Source organism: Typopeltis vanoorti, chromosome 11 (genome assembly GCF_054136105.1).
Source record: "Typopeltis vanoorti isolate ZY-2024b chromosome 11, IOZ_Tvanoo_1.0, whole genome shotgun sequence".
Classification (NCBI taxonomy): domain Eukaryota; kingdom Metazoa; phylum Arthropoda; class Arachnida; order Uropygi; family Thelyphonidae; genus Typopeltis; species Typopeltis vanoorti.
Genome location: NC_143559.1, coordinates 30258568 through 30273424, shown reverse-complemented (window position 1 = coordinate 30273424; position 14857 = coordinate 30258568). Strand labels below are relative to the sequence as shown.

The 14857-nt window shown below is 36.2% G+C and overlaps 1 protein-coding gene across 3 annotated transcripts in view; it reads left to right on the top strand.

The window, feature by feature from the left end:
- The window catches only part of LOC150101407 (1-phosphatidylinositol 4,5-bisphosphate phosphodiesterase classes I and II-like), a 965056-nt gene that overhangs the window by 620620 nt on the left and 329579 nt on the right, over positions 1–14857 (top strand). For all 3 annotated transcript variants that reach the window (XM_090400893.1, XM_090400892.1, XM_090400891.1), the window contains one exon: positions 13811–13883. In XM_090400893.1, coding sequence (XP_090257019.1) covers positions 13811–13883 — 73 coding nt within the window. The remainder of the gene's footprint in view (positions 1–13810; positions 13884–14857) is intronic.

The window sequence follows — 14857 nt, the reverse complement described above, 5'->3', positions numbered from 1 at the left end:
CTCCTGTACCTCTAAACCTCAAACCTGCCCAGTTCTTCTAGCATTAAAACTGACTCCTCCAGGATGAAATACTCCAATAAAGTTCATTGAACAACTCTACTCTGTCCTCTGCATTAGTCACTCTATTCCCATTTTTATCCCATAATGTCATTCTTCCACAATCATTTCTCCTCCTACTGGCCACATAGCTAAAAAAATTCCCTAGGATTTTCTTTGGATCTTAGGGCCAATCTCTTCTCATATTGCAGTTTCATCTTCCTTCCATACTAGTTACTCTCCTGGCCTGAGTCTTATATTCTTCATGCGTCTGCTCTCCATCCCTCTCCTTATATCTCTTCCATAACCTCTTCAACCTGCAGTTCCTGTTTGATATTGTTTGTCGCCCATTTAACACCATATTTTGTCCTCTTCTTCACTCGTGGAATACAGCTTGTTTGGGGATAACAACTATACGAATAATACATTGTTCATTTTCAAAAGTACTAGATGAAGGTGGTCAAAGTGTGTTACAGGGTCTGTTGGATTGATGTAGTCTATTTCTGGACTGGTTTTGAGATTTAGCTGTAACAGAATTTACATATTTCAATTTGGGTTTGGATTTGGATGGCAAGTAGATAGTCTGTTCCTGAATATGGTGGTCTTATACATTACTGGAGGGTTTCAGTAATATATTATTTCAGGCCTCTGGATGCAATATTTGCACATCTGCAAATCTTTAAAGCTGGCCTACTGGCATCACTCTTCTCCTCCAACTCCTACAAAGATGAACAAGGCAAAACTGCCTCTTACCGTACAGAAACAGAGCACTAATTGCCAAAAGACATTGGAAGAATACTAAATGTCTTAGACCTATTAAAAAAAAAGTTTTCTCCAAAACAATGCAGAAAATTAACATCATTCAACTTCTCCACCTACAGACCCACCAGTTAATGAACATCCACCAGTATAAATTCCACCACTCTTAGATCCATGGTTGATTTCTTAGTCTACATTGCCTGCCACAGACATGCCTCGGTTTTGGCAGCTGTTCACCTGTAATTTTGCAGTTGAATTTATAACACCAAGGAACAAGATAAATATATTTATTTAGCTGAAACATTTAGCTGAAACAGCATCTTCAAACGCACAAATAGTTTGTCACTAAGAATCAGTTAGTTGAAAGTTTTAAAATTGTAATGGATAACCAAAAGAGCTAAAGTCCTAATTTGGCACCATCAGTTGTTGGATAAAGAGAAATTCACAAGTATAAGTTGATCTTAAAATAACGCCATCAGATTTCTGGTAATTTAATACAGCCATACTTCTTGAGGTTTGGGACACACTCTGATTTTTTATGACTTCTGTGTAGTACTTTAGCTTTCTTCCATCGAATCCCATGTAAAGGAATTATCTGAAGTATGATATATCCATCCCAACTTGAAATAACTACAGTGATGAATGTATTTCTTTTGTTCTTCAAAGTGGATATCAGTAGATCTTGCTATCTGACTATAGTAAACCAATTCACAATTCACTTGAGGATATAATAAAGGATGGTATTTGCTCTTGGGGGAGGGATGGATGAGGGCTACTAGAAAAACATTTAGCTGAAATGGTTTTTAAATGTGGTGTGGAGATTATATTTATTAAGCACTCTAGCTGTCTTTTTAGATGTGCCTTGGATATATGGGAAGTTTTGCTGTTTCATTCATGTATTAGGGAGAGAAATGGTTGGCTTTTAGCCTATGGCTATAACAGCCATTGGTTAAAAATGTGGTGAAGATAGGCAAGTTTAGTGGCAAGAGCAACATCAAACAAATTGAAACAAATTGATGAACTTTGTGTTCTATACCACTTCCGTAAGATCACAAACATGGTATACGGGAGTTAGACACTGATGTTTTTGCATATTATAAGAAATAAACATTGAGTAAGAATAATTAACATTTTATTAGGTTATTATTAATGCTGCTATGATTCAGGCATTATTTCCACTTGTGTCAAAATCAAGGACAAATTTAAGTCTCCTAAAGCACTATGCCATTTACTGTGGTACTAGCTTCTCTCTTTTATGAGAGCAGATTGACAACATACAAGCCATGTTTTCAACACAAGTGGGACTTGTGTTGACAAAGTCATGCACTGCAAGATAAGCTTTGGACAATTCTCTCTAGTGCCTCAGATGCTTCAGCACAAAAATGATTCAAGAAAGTGAAAGCCAGCCACATTAAAAAATTTACCAATCTGGCCAAAAAGATATATGGAAGCTGCACTTACCACCAGAAATTACAATTAATTATGTAAATTAATCATAATTTCATACAGATGATAGCAAATTAATTACAAGTTTAAAGCCACAGTTACCACCAGGAGAAATCATCATTAATTTGTCATCAGTTCCAATCTAGAGAGAAGCTATTAGTACCTTCAGCTGCAGTTACAATTACATGATAGCTCCTGAAGAAATACATAGCTTGCAAATTATATCTAAAAGAGAATGTAGTATATCTAATCTCCTATTCCATACTGCCAGTAATATCTGGCTAGATACAGCTAATATCCTGAAAAATGCAAAACATGAATCTTTTCTTTTCTTAGTTAAAAAATTGTAATTCAATTATCCAACATTCAGTTATCAAAATGACAAATTGCCTTCTCATAGTGTTCACATAAATGTTAGATAACTCTATATAAACTCTATAGATTCCCACTACTTAACTGATGAAATCAGAGCTCACAGATTGAGATGTTTTGGACATGTGGATAGATTAGGTGAGGAAAGAATAGCTAAACAAGTAGTCTAGATAAGGCCTGATGGAAAGTGACCTAAATGAAGACAATTACAACAGTATAAGGGTAATATCCAAAAAGAGATGGGAACCTGGACTGGAAGAGCTCAAGACAAAAAACAATGGAAAAAGTTGGCTTGTAGCAAAGAACCTTAGAGGTTCAGTAAGCTAAAGAAAAGGTCATTATTATCATCAGATCTTCGTGGAGTCATTCATCATAGGAGGTTCTTTTGTTACACACATTTCATCATACTGTACATTAAAAGCACTTGTTTTCTCTGCAATCACTACACTCTCAGACAGTAATTCCAATCATTCATCACTCTTCATTAAAAAAAAAAAAAAATTCTTGCTATTTTACTCACGTCCTCTTTATATAGCTTCCAGGAATGACCTCTTGTTCTCCCAAACATTCTATAAAAACCTCTTTCATGTTAATCTGATAAAAACCCCTTACCAACTTATGTGTCTATCATATCTCTCCCTCCCTCCTCCTATCCACCTCTTCATTTTTTCAGCCTTTCTTCATATTTAACATTTTCAAGATTAAAAACTGCCTGAGACAATCACCTCTGAACCATTTCCAATATCTTTTTATCCTTTTAAAAACCAGACAATGAAATCTGTGCACAGTAGTCCATATGTGGCCTAATCAAGGCCTTGTACAATGGGACCATAATCTTCTAAAAGTGAGTGTCTTCGACATCATTACTAAAATCCATTGTCCTATTCTCACAATTTTAGAAATGTTTCTTTGGAATTTTAAGTCCTTATACACTATCATCCCCAAGATCTCTTATGTGCTCCCCACCAAATGTATACTTTGCATCCAATCTTTGTTTTCCAAATTTGAAAACCATAACTTTGCATCTATTCAAGCCCTCTTGTAAAGTCACTTCTTCTGTACTCCTCATAGTTCTTCCTAAATTTGCATCTGCAAACAATTTAATATCTCCATTCAAACATTACCTAATATCATTAACATACATATTAAACATAGTGGTCCTAAAATAGAACCTGGAAGCTTTCCTCTTCTGGCATATTGTTCCACCATATGCCACTTGCTGACACCTATCAGATAGACAATCTCCAATTTGATGCACAGTAATATTATCGAACCGAGTTGGTTCCAGTTTAACTTTCAACTTATAATGTGGCAATCTAGCAAAAGCCTTTGCAAAATCTAAGTATACCATTATGTATGCATTTCCCCTGTCCAATACAACTGTCACCTTATTGTAATAAGTGAGCAGATTACTAAAACATGATCTTCCTTTATCTCACCATGTTACCCTTCAAAGAGAATGATACTGTTAAGTACTCAATTCTGGATCTTGATCATCACTAACCTCTCCAACACTTCAACCACAATGCTAGATGTAGATTTACTCACAGTGTGAAGCTTGAATTTTGTTACTTTCCTTATGAAGTAGCAATCTCCCTTCATTTCACTACTTTGCAACTTGGCATATTGTAAGACTCACATTAAACAAGTATGTCAAGGAAGATGTCAATTCCATATCACATTCTCACCATAATATGTGATATATTATCAAGTTCCACAGCCTTATTATTAACATAAAGTTCAATTCTCTATATACCTCCTGTTCATTCGCAGTCAGTATCTCTTCCTCTCTTTTCACTGCACAAAAACTGAATATCATATTCACAAGGATGAAATACCTTTATGAACTGATCATTTAATATCCCGACTGTATTATCCACAGTAGGTATCATTTTCACCAACCAATATCATTCTTCCATAATCATTCCTTCTTTGGCTGGCTACATATCAAAAGAACTTTTTTTTTTTAAAGATTTATTAGCTAACTGCTGCTCATAATGCAGTTTTATTATTATTATGTGACATTTTCAAGGAGTTGAAAGACTCATTACAGGAGGGTGTTCTACTATACAACAGTCATCCTCCATCTCCCTTACATAATCTTCCACCTGCTGCTATCACCAACAACCGTATTTTTTGTCTGCAAAATGTGTGTATTTTCATGGCCAATTTGTCTGTATATGGAATGAAAATCCAGAGTTTCCAAGAGAAAAACCTTGCTACCTCTGTATGAGATTGGACTCACCTTTATTTGAAAAGGCCCAGTTTTATGGGCTTTTTGAATCTTTCAATTTTGATCATGATAAGATTCCTCTTGTCATGATGAAGGGAGCAATGTCCCATTGTTCTTCCATTTGCACTATGGAGGCATTACAGTTTTTGCTACAATTACCAAACAAGTCACCTTCCTTGCCTGCTCTTCGTTCTTCTTGTACAACTAATTATTACATCTCATCTTATGCTGCCTTCTTTCATATATTTTCCTCTTTATACATCTTTTCTCTGATGGATATTTATCGAATAGCACCCAAGCAACATAGATTTCCTTTCCATCCAATTCCTCATTCCATGATGTAGCTGCATGATTTCTCCTGAGCTTTGCATGATCACCAACCTTGTAGTTCTGCATTCCTTTTACCATCTCTACTTGCATGGGCACTGCTCATTTTATTTTATTAACAACATTCCACTGCCCTTTTGCCTTTTCTGCCTTCATGAAAAACATCATACTCTTCAATCTCTATTCCTGTCAAGATTCATTTCTCAAACTCATCCCATACATCAAAATGCACTCCTTCCTCTTCATACATTTTCACTGAAATGCCATTCAAGTTTTTTCTTCTCTGCCTCAGCTTATCACTGTCATACTTGAGCATCATATGGACTGTCTTTCCTACTACACTATTATCTTTTATTCTCCTGAATAAACTCCTGATATTCATTCTTACCATCTCCTTTTATTCAATCAACTCATTAATTTCTTTCTCCACTACCATGTCTTTTTCTCACTTACTCCTCATATCCAACACCTCAGTTAGTCTGCTCATTCTATCTCCAGCAAAACAAATCTTATTTTTCATCTTATTTACCACACCTCTAATGATCAAATATTTATACAACACCACTCATGAGTGTGTGGTATGAATTGTACGTGATTTTTCCTCATCAGTCCTACTTATTATTTTACTGTTAATTGCACTGTGTGTTTTGTTCTCAGTCTAACATGTTTTCTTATTGTTAGTTGTGCTCTTATCTTCATCTGTTTCACATACTTTTCTTACCATTTGCACCACCATCCATTTTGCTTACTAGTCCATGTTTCTTGCTCTGGTTCAAGCAAGCCTCATGGTACCTCAGCATATCACACTTCCTACATAAATACATTCACTCTTCTCTTATTCATCCACTTATGATGGAGTAGAATCCATGAACATAACCAATGGCATGCTGCATAGCTATATAACTTGGCAATTACTATTTAGTTTGTTCATCACTGATATAGGAAATGATTTGAGAAATTTCCTATTTTTTTTCTGATTCTGTATAAAGGTGATGTAGAAATTGTTCAGGATAAATTAAATTGATGAGTAGTGCAGTCCATGGTTTCCAACTCAGTGTGATAGTGTAAGGTTATGCACTTTGGGATGAAAAGATTAGATCAGGAGGTGGTGGAGATGAGTGACCAAGCTGGTGATAGGTCTGTGGAATGTGTTCCCTATGAAGAGATATAGAAGTGTGTGGGTTGCTGCAAAATTTAGTTAACAAGTGAAGGAGAGTAGAGATGATAGAAACATAAGTTATTAAAGAGATTTTATAAGATTAATCAAAGAAATTGTTCAATACATGAAGGAGAGGGGTCACTCCTGGAAGTTGTGTAAGAGTTTGGTTAGTAAGTAACTTAGTAACTCTTCAAGCAAAAATCTGCAAACAAAGTTTTTGCTTGGAGAGTGGTGAATGAGTGGAATGGAATGCCAGAGGTAGTTGTCAGTGCTGCAATGGTGAATAAGTTTAAGTAGAGTTATGATAGGTATTGTGTCAGTAATGTTTGTTGGTTTCCTGTGATCACTCCATGAAGATATCCATATAATAATAATAATGTGTTTTAGACTGAATTAATTTATGAGGATGGGATTCAGGAATGATGGTGGAAAGGTGGAAGTTCAGAGGGCATATTGAAAAAGCTTGCAAAATCACTAAAAGGATCACTTGTTTTTTGAACAACATATGCTAACAAGTATGGGGGGGGGTGATTATGAAGAGCTCTGGAGATAGCTTGTGGGTGTAGCATGGAATGAGGAGTTAGCTGGAAAAGAGATCAATGCAGCTTGGGGAATATTTAAAAACTATCTAGTAGATGCAATGTCTAAGCGTATTCCGAGGGTGAGAAGGTTAAATAAGGTAGGTGTAAGATGGATGAATAAAGAGATTAAGCATGCGATACAGAGAAAGAGGGCATTGTGGAGGCAGCATAAGAGAAGCGGAAATAACCACTTCCATGAGGTTTACAAAGACCAGCCAAGGAGGGTGACTTGGTTGGTGAGGGTAGCTAAAGAGAGGTATGAACAGCAGTTAGCTAATGAAGCCAAAAAGAATCCTAAGGAGTTCTTTCGATATGTAGCCAGCAAAGAAAGAAGGATTATGGAAGGATGATAATGATAGGAGAAAATGTTATAAAGATAGCTGTTGCAGAATGTGTGGTGGAGATACTTAATGAGCAGTTCATAAAGATCTTTCAATCTTGTGAATGTGACTTCATGGAGAGATTGAGAGCAGTTGATGATGGGGAGGAGAGACTGACTGTAAGTGAGCAAGAGGTGTTTGGGGAATTGAGTAAACTAGATGTTAATAAGGCTGTGGGACTTGATAATATATCACCACATATTCTGAAGGAATGTGCGAGGGAGTTGACACCTGTCTTGACATATTTTTTAATACAAGTCTTGCACTCAGTCAAGTCCCTAAGGAGTGGAAGGAGGGCAAGATTGTGCCACGTCATAAAGGAGGTGATCGAACTCAAGTATCAAACTATAGACCTATCTGTGTGTCAGGTGTTGTGGTTAAGTTGTTGGAGAAGCTTGTGAGAACTAGGATCCAGAGTTGGGTTGACAACAATGGTATTATCTTTGATGGACAGCATGGATTTGCTAAAGGGATGTCATGTTTTAGTAATCTACTTACTTATTAGAATAAAGCGACTGCTTCCTTGGACAGAGGATAGGGATACACAGTAATATACTTAGATTTTGCAAAGGCTTTCGATAAAGTACCTCATGATAAATTGATAGTCAAACTGGAGCGGATGGGGTTAGATATTAGATTGGTGCATTGAATTGGAGGTTGGCTATCTGATAGGTATCAACAAGTTGTGTATAGGGGAGTGATATCCTGGAAAAGGAAAGTCACTAGTGGAGTGCCTCAGGGGTCTGTTTTGGGGCCATTACTGTTTAACTTGTATATTAACAATATAGGTGAAGGTTTGGATGGAGATATTCAGTTGTTTGCAGATGATGCAAAGTTGGGACGAACATTGAAGAGTAGTGAAGATGTTGTGACCTTACAAGAAGACTTGAATAAATTGAGTGATTGGGCACGGAATTCAATGTTGCAAAATGTAAGATTTTAAAATTTGTAAAACGAAGATGGGATGCAGAATTTATGCTTGGCGAGGATATATTGTTGGAGGTGGAAAAAATAAGAGATCATGGGGGTGATAATGGATAAGGATCTGAAATTTAGGGTACACATAACCAAAATTGTGAAGACAACACAAAGGCTTCTGGAAATGATGTGGAGGACACTAATGTGTAGAAGTAGGGAGATTCTTGTTCCATTGTATAAGGCTTTGATTAGGCCACACATGCACTATTGTGCCCAGATTGGGTCACTTGGTTTTCAGAAGGATGAAGAGATGTTGGAAAGGGTCCAAAGGCGACTGACTAAGGTATGACCTCTGGAATGTCAAGTATGAGGAAAGATTGAGAAGATGTAATTTGCAGAGTCTGGTGGACAGGAGTGAGAGGGTAGATATGATAGAGACCTATAAGTTGGTAAGGGGTTGTTGTAGGATCATGCTGGAGAAGTTCTACAGAAAATAGTGGGAGATCGGGGAGAACCAGAGATCATCCCTGGAAACTGTATAAAGAGGGTGTGAGTAGGGGAGTGAGAGGCAGGTTTTTTTCATGCAGAGTTGTAAATGATTGGAATGCCTTGCCTGAGAGTGTGGTGTCTGCAAGGAGTTTGAATGTGTTCAAGGCACGGTATGATGAGCTGTGTGTGTGTGATAAAAGGACCTCCCAGGTGAGTCTTTGACTCCATGTGGTCTTGGGGTAATAATAATAAAAGTAGAGAATAATGAGGGTTGTTATCCTTCTTTATTAGGATATGGACACATCTGAACTACTATGTTTCAAATTTGGTTGTTTGAGTTTCTTGGAGGACAAGGAATTTGTGGAGAGGATTCAGAGGTGTGGCCAAGATGATGATAAGCCTCTGAAATATTCCCTATGAGGATAGATTAAAGACTGTGGGTTACAAAACTTGCTTGATATGCAGAAAAGAACAGATATAATAGAAACATAAAGTTACAAGTTATTTTACAGGCTAGATGCAGAGGAACATTTGCAGTACATGGCAAGATGGGAATAAACAAGAGGTCATCCCTGAAAATTTTAAGAGTGTAGTTAGTAATTGTGTGAGGCTAGATTTTTTACTTTGAGAGTAGTGAATGAGTTTCCAGAGGCACTCATAATATGCATTGTGTTACTGAGTTTAAGGAGGACTATAACAGATATTTTGTAAATAATGACTAGTGTGAGTCTCCCACACTGAGTTTTTGGATGGAGATGCATGCATACAATTATATGTGCATCTCTGTGATTCCATTATGTATATAACAACGGAATCATTTGCCGTTTTGTATGAGTTTAAGGAGACATAGTTGCAGTTTTGATGTGATTTTAGCCAGATGACTAAACAAAGCAATTTGTTTCTATCCGTTCTTATAAATATCTCTATTTTTGTAGAAATTGAGTTTAGCAGACCTTGAACCATGTAAGAAGCCTGAACTAAGTTTCTGATTAGGTTGAAATCATTTGAAATCTAATTTGGGTGTAACCTGTAGAAGAGTCAGGGCTTCAAATTTTCATTCATAGGAAATATAAGAAATGACTGCATGTCAGACTTAGTCAAAATTACATGAACATGAATTGCTTGAGTGTTTATATGGTAAGTGCAGAAACTGAAATGTGTTTAAGCATGGTTTGATGGTCTTTTTGCTTGAGAGTGTGGACTTTTAATGATGTCTTCCATGGAGGTTTGATGATAATATGGTAATAATAACAATAAAACAGGAAAACTGGCAATATCTGTGCACATAATACACACACATACACACACACTGAGTAGTCGCTTTATTAGGAACAGCATTTAATAATAAGTGGGACTCCTTTTGCCTTAAGAGCAGCCTATGTTCTCTATAGCATAATTTCAATTAAGTGTCTAAAATGTTCCTCTTGTGATGCTTGTCCATTCTGTCACAATGGCATTACTCAATTGTTGCACATTGGATGGTGGCACATTGCTGCTACAAACTGCTCATTCGACTTCATTCCAGAGATGCTCTATTGGATTTAGGTCTAGGGTCTGAGCTGATCAGTGAAGAAAAGGAAACTTGCTTTCATGTTCCACAAACCACTTCAACATGCTATGTGCTTTGTGGCATGGTACATTGTCTTGCTGAAAATACTCATTTGACAATAGTAAACTGCAGCCATAAATGGGTGAACATGATCAGCAACGATATTAAGATAGGTTGTGGCATTCAGGTGGTGTTCACCTGATATCAGAGGACCTAACATCTTTCAAGAAAACATTCCCCACACAATTATACCTCTGCCACTAGCTTGAATTGTTGCTTCTTGGCAGGAAGGGTCCATGACCTCATGTTATTGCTACCATATTCTGGTTCGACTATCAGCATGATACAGTGCAAACTGACACTCACTAGACCAGACAACATTTTTCAAGTCGTCAGCTGTCCACTGTTGATGATCACGTGCCCACTGAAGCCACATCTTCCTCTTCTTAGCTGCTCCAGGATGATTGTCTCCCATATAACCCATTTGTGACAGCATGCATGCGATTGTTGTTCTGACCACCACTGTTTACTGAGCTGTAATTTGACTAAACATAAATTGATGCACGAGGTCATTCTTCTCTGACCTCATGCATCAATGAGCTGTTTGCTTCCACAGAACTACCATTGGCTTGAAGTTGTCTGGTGATTACACCACTCCTGTTACTCCCTAAACACTGTTGTGCATGAAAAGCCCAGAAGAGCAGATGTGAGATACTGGCACCAACAATTGTACCATGCTCAAAGTCATTTAAGTTATGACTTTTACCCATTCTGATGCATCAAATACAAAAAAACAGAACCATCGGATGCCTGTTCGCCTGATTTTTAAAGCAAACTGCAGCCACGTGACTCAACATCTTCAGGAACTGTTTATATTCCGAAATGAGGTGTTCCTAAAAAGTGATCATTCAGTGTATCAAATATCCATTTGCCTCACAGAATTATTTAGTTTGGCGCTATGACTCTATGCACTTGTGTATATGTACATGCACACACACATTTCTGTATGTGTGTACATATTGTATACAGGTTTTGACACGTCATTCTTATTCCAAGTTTACTATTCAACAAAGATTTGACAATCAATCAAATTTTCTTCATATTACAAAGCAGCAGCATAGATATGTGTTATACCATTCGTAGATATGCTCATTCATTGATCTCCAGAATTTAATCAGCAGTTAATTACAGTAATCTGCCATGTATCTGACCCTCAAAACAACAGACTTCAGGTACTGCATCATGTAATTGTTCTCTAATCATCCGACCCTCAAATTATCAGAACTCTCCATTCTGATAATTGAAGGGTCAGATAAACGGTAGATTACTATATATTAATGATGTGCTGACCTCTTAAGAAATCTTATGATATTTAGTTTTGCAAAATTAATGCTCTTTTCATTATGGCAGCATCTGTTTGATTAATAATAACTTTGTTATCAAGCAGTTATCAAACCTACTAACTAGAGGATGTAAGCTTATTATACATTGGTACAAGGATGGAGAGTTATGTAATCCAAAAATAGACTATACAAGCATATAGACACAAGACAGTTTATTACTAATCTAAATAAGCAGATATTTCAATCTGAAACTCACAGATCATCTTGAGAATAGTAACAATGGATTTCATAAGCGAGAAATGAGGTGTGTGCTAGAGTGATTATGGCACAGTATATATGAAACACACACAAAAAAATCTGATAATAAGGATGGAGATGTACATATAGTGGTATACTTGGATTTTTCAAAGGCCTTCAATAAATTGCCACAAGACAAGGTGGTAACTAAATTCATACAGATGGGATTGGATAAGAGACTAGTGAGCTGGATAGGTAATTAGGTGTCAGATAGTTATCACATTATTGTATGTGGAGTGATCTCAAAAAGGAAGGTCACTAGCAAAGTATGATAGGGATCTGTTTTGGGGTTATTATTGTTTAACTGTATGTTAACAATATTGCGTCAGACTTAACTGGCGATATGCAGTTGTTTGTTGATGATGCAAAGTTAGGAAGAACTATGAGGAGCAGAGCCAATCTGGCTTTGCAGAAGAATAGGCTGTGTGAGTGGGCAAGCAAGTGAGGCTTTCAGTTGTGAACTGCAAGGTCTTGAAATTTGGTAGGCAGTTGGAATGAAGAGTATATAATTAATGGAGAAATTTTGAAGGAGATGGAAGAGATGAGAAATTTTGGACTGATGGTGGACAGAGACTTGAAGTTAGAGGTCACATTGCTAACACTGTAAGACCATCACAAAGGATTATGGCAATGATGTGGAGGACCTTGACAAGTAGAAGCAAAGAGGTTATGGTTTCCTTGTATAAACTTATCAGGTTGCATATGGACTACTATGTGCAGATTTGGTCACCTGGTTTTCAAGGGGGATAAGAATATGTTAGAGAAGGTTCACCAAGTTGGTTTCAGGTCTATGGAATGCAGGACATGATTGAAACATAAATTAGTGAGGAGTTATTACCAGGTTCATTTGGAAGAGATTTTTCATAGATTAGAGGGAGACAAGGATAGAACAAGTGACCATACCTGGAAGCTGTATAAGGAGGGTGTGACCACAGGAGTGAGGAATAGGATCTTTTAATGGAGAATGATTGGCAAGTGGAAATGCATTGCCTGAAAATGTGGTGAGTGGAGAAACTGTGAATGGGTTAAAGGTGTGGTTTGATAATTTTTTGCATGAGAGTGTGAATGTCTCACAGTGAATCTTTGGACTCCATGGAGGTCCAGTATTAATAATAATAATAATGAGACTTTCCCAAATTCTTGGTAGGGAAATAGTCATTACAGTTCAAGTTGTGCAATATAGAGGTGCATTATTCTCCTTAAATAAACAAAAATTGAATGAGTGCCAGAAATTTTTTGTATCAGTGTTTAGTACATGCTGAGCTAGACCAGCTTACAGGGGTTTTATAGAAGATGCAGGACTGATGTTTCTGTAGTCTCTTTTCAACAGAACATCCTATTTATCTGAAATATGAGAGAAGGCAATCAGCAAGAGACCTAGTAAACACCTGAGAAGAAAAGAGACTGCCTCTCCCTGGAGAAAGGCAACATCAAGGAGAGTTTATTAATAGGAAAGAAAGTAACTACTAAGTCATACTTTATCAAAATTCTTATAAGTGATTCAGAGATTCTGCAATGTAATTAATAGCAACTCTGTGTATCCTGCTGTGTTGTGACCACTTTAGTATGTGACTTTTCTTGTTTATGAAATCTATTGTTGTTATTCTATCTTTTTTGAATCGTCAGTTACACTGAAGATGATCTGAAAGTTTCAGATTGAAATATCTGGTTATTTAAATTGGAAATTTCTTGCATCTTCTTGTTCATATAGTCAATCCTTATCCCACAAGTTAGACTTAAATCTTTGTTTATAATTGAGAAACACTGCTCTAGAAACTAAATAGCTTTTTCAAACCACTTATCATGCAATGAAATTCATCTAATATCTAAAAAAGCATCCCATTATTTTTAATAGTAATGATGTGTTGGGTCATTGTTTTATGTCTATTGTTTACTATATGAGTCTTAACTTATTGTTTAGTTATAATAAAAGACAGCTTAGTAGAATATATCCTAAGGGAACAAGAGTAGATTCCAGCAATTATATGCCGCAAGTAAGTATTGCTATTATTGTTGATAACTAACTTGTTTCTTATAAATTTGATGTACATTGTTAACTTGTGTTGTCTTTTGTTGCGATTATTAGCATATGAAGCATACTTGTGTGTATGTGTGAGAGAGAGAAAATATTGGTGAGTCTTCAGATAAACAAGATTTTAGGATTTGTATTTTTAGTTGTATTCACAGCTCTAATTATGAGGTATAATAAGCTCATGAGTAGGAGTTAGAATTCTAAAACTTCTTAAATACATAGTCATAAGAGGCTCAGTGTACTAAATTTTATAAAAAGTTAATGCAGACAATTATTTATAATAAATTACATTAACTTTTTGTATAAAGTTTATAATTTTAGTATTGTACTGTTTAGTGTATGACTTTGATTTCAGTATATTTCTCCCATTTTTTCTTATACTTGAAACAAAGCATTTAAGAAAACTGAATGACAAAATCAAAAATGCATCTTGTTAAATACTAATTAGAGAACACATACTCTTATATTTTATTTTCTGGTCCTCTGGCATTTTAAGAATGAGGAGAGATCATCAGAGTGGGATGGATGAAGTTGAGAATTATGTCTCATTCCTGCGAGCAAGCCAGTGTCAGAAATCATGCACACACAGCTGAGAATGATAAGCCAATAGGCTGTGAGTTTTACCACATGGGGAAACAGTTTTATCAAAAAAAAAAACTTTTTATCAAACTGTATCAATAAGTGCTTTTTTCAAATTTGAAAGATTATTTTGAACAGAAAGGAGGACTAGCAATTGGCTCATCCTTATCATCTGGATAGTACCAGACCAGATGATAAAAATATCAACATTTTTGCATGTGTTCCTTGATGCTGAAGGACTATTTTTTCAAATTGATCCATGAATAGGTCAGCTAATATTACCCAATTAGAAGATTTCTTCATCTACCTGAAAATCATTCATCTTAGAATAAATTCACTGTTGAATTAGAAAGAGCC